Source organism: Tupaia chinensis, unplaced genomic scaffold (genome assembly GCF_000334495.1).
Source record: "Tupaia chinensis unplaced genomic scaffold, TupChi_1.0 Scaffold000407_4, whole genome shotgun sequence".
Taxonomy (NCBI): domain Eukaryota; kingdom Metazoa; phylum Chordata; class Mammalia; order Scandentia; family Tupaiidae; genus Tupaia; species Tupaia belangeri.
In genome coordinates this window covers 3,565,141-3,571,335 of record NW_006159912.1, presented here as the reverse complement: position 1 = coordinate 3,571,335, position 6,195 = coordinate 3,565,141, and the positions used below count along the sequence as shown (strand labels likewise).

Below are 6,195 nucleotides of genomic sequence, written 5' to 3'. Positions count from 1 at the left end.
CTTTCCCTCCTATAGGATACAATGTGAACAGAATCTCATAAGTTAGTTTAATCATGAAGATGATAATGAAAAGGTAGGCAAACTATTTTTCAAATAAGATGGGGCAGGCAGGTGGCATGGTGGGTTAGGGGCACTGGACTCTCATATGGCCGACCACAGTTCGAATCCTGACCCTGGTGGCTTGCTTTCTCTGTCTGTCTGTCTCTCTCTCTCTCTCTCTCTCTGTCTTTCTCTCTCTGTCCTTCTCTGGTCAAATTAAAAATAAATGAAGTTAAATAAAATAATTCTTTTTTAAAAATCAAATAAGGTTAAAAAAAAAAAAACCTATAATATTTCTCTTCTTAATCTCTACTCAAAATAGTACTATGATTTTTTTTTAAAGTATTAACTACTTTGGGGCCAGCAGGTGGCATGGATGTTAAAACAGCAAGATCCCACATGGCCATCTGTGTGGTTTGAGTCCGGACCTAAAAGCATCTTAAAAATCACACCAGCTGCATTTATATGTGTGCCTAAAATTCCAAGAGAATGGAGGAGACTACAGAGTGACCAGCCCCTGTTGGGGAGTGATTTCTCTCTCTTTCTCTCTCTGGCAAGTGCATGTGTTCTGTAGCAAAACTAACAAGTGTTAACTACTTTTTAGAGTTTGAAATGTTGCTTGACAATTCCCCTACAAGCAGAAGAGCAAACATTTTTTCTTCTAGGAAATAAATAAAACCTTATCAATGATCCAGGATCATTCCCTGAAATTCTACTATTCTCATATTAGTACATGAACTAAATGAGAAGCAGCTCTGTGTAAGAAAACAGAACTTTTAACACACACACCTGTTCCATATGTTCAAATACTGCCGGAGTAGCAATAGCAGCAGGTGCCTCTTCAATTATCTTCTGATGCCTGCGCTGTACAGAGCAGTCACGACCAAACAAAGAGATAGCATTGCCATACTGATCTGCTAGAATCTGTACCTCCAAATGGCGAGATTGTTTGGCTAGTCTCATTACAAATATAGGAGATCCAGGGACTTCAGCTTGAACCTGTATTAGAAAAGAAAAGAAAACAAATTGCTAAGTGGTAAATGTTTTTTTCAATCCTGATAAACTGCTTTGATTTCAACAAGCAGGTGCCTAGAAGTATCAGGAACAATGTTAATCAGTAGAAATACAAAAATGAATAAAATACAGTCCATGCCCTCATCTAATTTTAAGATGCTGCATTCTTAGTTATATAACCACTATTAATTAATGAATATAAAAACATACAAACATCCAGTATGTTACAAGGGTAAACAACAAAATATCTGAAAACACACACACATTTCACAACAGGGCAAAATACTGCCATCCATTCCATACAGCCAAACATACAACTTGCTCCAAACTATTGATATATACTTTCTTTCCTGGTTCACATTACAGTATATATGGTATTAGTACAGTCATGGCATTTTCATCTTCAGTTTTGAAGGATATTATCACTGTAGGATATGGAATCCTACACTGGTGATTTTTTTTCAGCACTTCAGATTTCCCAGTGTTTCCTGTCTTCCAATGTCTTCCCTCAGATGTCAATAGTCAATCTTGTTACTTCTTTGAAAGTGATCTTTTTTGGCAGCTGTTTTAAGATTTCTCTCTCTCTCTTTAAGGAAGTGGAGTGGCAGATTTACTTTGGCAAGCTCAGGTGTGCTTCTTTTTTTATTTGTCCTGCTTGGGCCTCATGTTTTCTGAATCAGTGCTTGGTATCTTTTCTAGTTCAAGGAAATTCTTATCCATTTCCTCCACAAATATAGCTTCTGCTCCATTATTTCTTCAAATTTTATTTTTGCTTCATTTTCTTTCTCTTCTCCTCTTATACTTAAAATGCATATTATATAATTTCACTGAGCCCCATATGTCTTTTATGCTCTGTATTTTTTTATATTGTTTTGCTATATAGCAAGTCACCTGTAAACTCAGTGGTTTACTTGGAACACCAGCCTTTTATTTGCTCATGATTCTATGCTCATCCAGGCAGTTCTTCTTCTGGTCTTACACTCATGTGCAGATCATCATCTGGAGGCGTGCTGGACTGAGTAGTCTGACATGTCTGGTGGTTTGTGCTGCCTGTTGGTTAGTAGATCTAAGAGACTCAATGGGAACAGTTCATCTCTATTGTGTGTGGCCTCTCATTGTGCAGTAGGCTAACCAGGCTTCTCTAGTGCAAAGTTTCAAGAGGGTGAAGGCAGAAGCTGCGAGGCCTCTTGAGGTCTCGGCTCTAGAACTTACTCATCACTTTGGTCACATTCTAATGGTCTAAGTAACCCATAAGGCCAGCTAAGATTCAACAAATGTGGAAAGAGATGTCATCTCTTCATGGGAAGAACACCAAAGTCACATTGCAAAGGGTGTACATACAGGAATGGGAGGAGTTATTGCGGCCATCTCTGCAAACAATCTACTGTGGTCCACCCTCTGGCCACAATAATTCACATACCTCCCACATGCAAAATGGACTCACCCCCTCCCAAGACCCCCAAAGTCTCATCCAATCATGGCATCAGGCTTGACATCCATTTTCTCTTGAGTCATGTCCAGAAGCAAATGAGGTTCCTGGGTGCAGCTAGCTCCTCAGGTACAGTTTCTCTTGATCCAAAGACCTGGGAACTAAAAAGACAAGTTATCTGCCCCCAATACCCTCTACAGTTAATGATGAGATTGGGAAAAGATAACTGTAAAAGATAATCTTGGTCAAAGAGGAGAGGGTGGGAAGTACATGACAGTCACTGGTTCATACAATTCTGAAGTCCAAATGGGTATATGCTGTCAGGTTCCCTTACTTGCGGGAAAAAGACTACTTTTTATTAGGGTCTGGTTGTTCTCCCTAACAGTGGGTTCCTAATCCATAACATCCTTTTGCTCTTAGTTTTGCCCTGTGGGCTCCTAACTCTACTTTCTGAGAATCCTTTCTATTAGCATTAACTGATGTCTACAACTAAATGGCTCTTTCAATTCACTTCCTGAACACATAAAGTTTCAAAATTCAAAGACTTTTTTTTTTTTTGAGATTTTTACTCCAAAAATGTGTGCGCTCACCAGAGACAGACAGTGAGAAACTACCCCCCAGGGTGGATGGCCATGCCACAATCCCTTCTACTCCATATTCCTCTTGGGATCTTAGGTGCACACACACATGTACCCAATGTGAGTTTTAAGTCACTGGATCTAGGATGAGACTCAAACCACAGTTATCCATGTGGGAGGTCCAGTGATGTATTCATTATACCATCTGGTGGCCCCAAGACTCTTCTTTTAATTTTAAACTGTTTCTGACTTTTTATTTGGAACTGTTTTTGTCTTCACTGTATTCATCAATACAAGTTTCTTGTCATTTTATTTGGAATTGTTTCTGTCTTCACTGTATTCATCAATACAAGTCTCTTATCAAGTTTGTGGGTTTCTTATTAATCATATTGGGATTCACTGCTTACCCAAAAAGTCACATCCATAACTCATTTCTGCACTGACATCTCTATACTTAAGAGTATGTTAGGCTGCTGTGGAACGATGCACTTAAGACTCTCAGGATCATATTTTTTTAGCTGAGAGGGTAATTTACCAGGCACTTTCTTAAATATTTCTGAGACCTTAAAGTCATAGGCACTCCTATGCAAATCTTTTCCAGCTGGAGAGACTGAGAGAGACAGCTCAATTTTCAAACTGAACAAGTTCTAAGTCAGCCCTTTACAATTTCTTCTAAATTCTGCTTACAAATGAAACATTTTCTTTAGTTCATCTCTCTTTTATAGTTCCTTCAGGCAACATAGAGCAATGCCACATTTTTTTTTTTTTTTTTTACTTTTTTGTTATGGCAGCATCATATCTTTAAGTATCAATTTCTGTATCAGTTATCCATTGATACCTAACAAACTGCCAAAAATTTAATGATTTGGGACAGCAACCCAATTTTATTTTACTTGCCTATGACCTTTGTAGGTCAGCATTTGAGCAGGTCTCAGTGGGGCAGTTCTTCTGCTGATCTTGCCTAAAGACACTCATGCAGTTATAGTTATCTGACAGCTCACTGGGGTTGTATGGTCTTACATGATCTCACTTACATGTCTCAAATGCGTTGCTAACTATCAGCCAGTAGGACCAGGAGGCCTTAACTGAGACAATCATCTCTGCTTCACAGGACCTCTTTCTCCTCCAGTAGACTAGATAGGGTTTTTCATAAGACAGTTTGAGGGCTTACTCCAAGAGGGCCAGCGCAGATAGTATGAGACTACTTGAAGCAGAGGCTTCAGAACTTGTACACCATTGAGACTGGCAGGTGGCATGGTGGTTAAGGGCACTGGACTCCCACATGGCCGACTGCGGTTTGAGTCCCGGAACTGGTGATTTGCTTTCTCACTTTCCTCTCTCTCGCTCTGTCCCTCTCTGGTCAAAGGAAATAAATAAATAAATCTAAATAAAATAATTTTAGTTTAAAAAAAGAACTTGTACACCATTTTGCCACATTCTATTAGTCAAAACAAGTCACAATCTCAGAGGAAACGCAAGGTGTGGGTTAAAGGACACTACTCCTTGGGCCCAGCAGATGGTGTAATGGTTACACCACTGGACTCCGACAGAGTCAACTGCAGTTTCAGTCCTGGATTTGGTGGCTTAAAACTCATGTCTGATATGTGTTTATGCATTCCTAAGATCCTGAGAGGAGAATGAAACTGCAGCATGGCCGTCTCCCTAGGGAGTGATTTTTTGCTTTCTGTCTCTCTGACAAGCTCATGTGCCCTATAGCAAAACTCTCTCCCTAAAAAAACAAATAAAGGACTGTACTTCTGGATGAGAGAAACAGCAAAATCTTACTGTACAGAGGTAAATGTAGATATGGAAGAGTTATCATGATTATCTTTCAAATAATCTCTCACACTGTGCTTTTCTATATTTTTCATACCTTTGTCTCTCTTTATCCTTCACTGCGTTTCCTCTGACTTGTCTTCCAGTTGCTAATTCTCTCTTTAGCCAAAACTAGTATACTATTAAACTTCTCTAATGACTTGAGTTATTGCAATTTAAGTTCAAGAATTTTTGTTTCTCGTTTATATTTTACAACTTTGTGCCAAAATAATAGTTTATCTTTAATTTCTCTGAATATATTAAGCATAGTTACGTTAAAATCCTTTTTATAGTTCCAGTACCTAAATCCTCTGTGGATCTGGTTCTACTCACTTTGATTTTCTTGGTTTTTAATCACATAATTTCGTAGTTTATATTTTTAATTGGGTGTTTGATATGCCACAAAAAGAAGTAATAGAAATAACCTGCGGTTCTAGATATTATCCTTTTCTGAAGATTTACATTTGCTACTTGCAGGTGACTAGGGGCACTAACAATCCTACAGCATCTGTGTTGAACCAGAAGTTGAATGTTTTGAAGCTGAGATTTAGTCCTTAATTGCTTATCTGTGTCCAATACACCCTGTAGTAAGTATAGAGCTTTAGCATCACAACCTAAAATGTAAGAAGTTTCCCAGGATATCCCTTCTCAGCAATCCCTAAAGTCTAAATTTTGTCCTTTTAGACTTGTAAGACTATTGAAAACTCTGAACTGCTTTTTAGCTGCTGCTCAAATGGCCTCACCTCTCTGGGTTTTTACCTTCTGCTATATGTTATTCTGATTACTCTTCATGTTTTGAAAGGCTTCTAAAAGCTCAAAATAGATTTATTTAAAAAAAATCTGTTCTAGCTCTTCTAGTTTCTGTTCAATGGGAGAACTGGGTTGAGTTATTGAGTTAAACATTACTAGAGGGTAAGGACTTTTGCACAAAACTTCCTCTTAGGTGTTCTAGACTCTTCAACTATTTGATTCCATAGTAACACAGTTTTGAAATATCTACAAGAGTTAACATTACTTAATAGGCTTTATTTTTCTATTTGCTTCTAAGAACAAAGGCCTTTTTCTTAGACCCCATGAGGCACTAATGACCTAAGAAATTAGAATTTACAAAGGATTGTAAAGAAAAAGACTGAGTTAATATTCAACTTCTGACATTCAAAACGGGATAGTGCAAGACAATAGCTTCACCAGTTTATCTAGTTATATCAAATCACGAAGACCCAGGTAACAGAGCTTTTCTCTTTAGTCTTTAATAGTGAGCAAGAAGTATGCTGAATGGTTTTAAAAGGAAAAAAAAAAAAAAAAAAAGTAAATGAAAGG

The 6,195-nt window shown here is 38.0% G+C and overlaps 1 protein-coding gene across 1 annotated transcript in view; it reads right to left on the bottom strand.

Annotated features, from left to right (window-relative positions):
- Window positions 1-6,195, bottom strand: part of ACACA (acetyl-CoA carboxylase alpha) — a 335,657-nt gene that overhangs the window by 198,417 nt on the left and 131,045 nt on the right. The window contains exon 11 of the mRNA XM_006154441.3: window positions 829-1,038. Within this exon, the coding sequence (XP_006154503.1) occupies window positions 829-1,038 (210 nt within the window). The remainder of the gene's footprint in view (window positions 1-828; window positions 1,039-6,195) is intronic.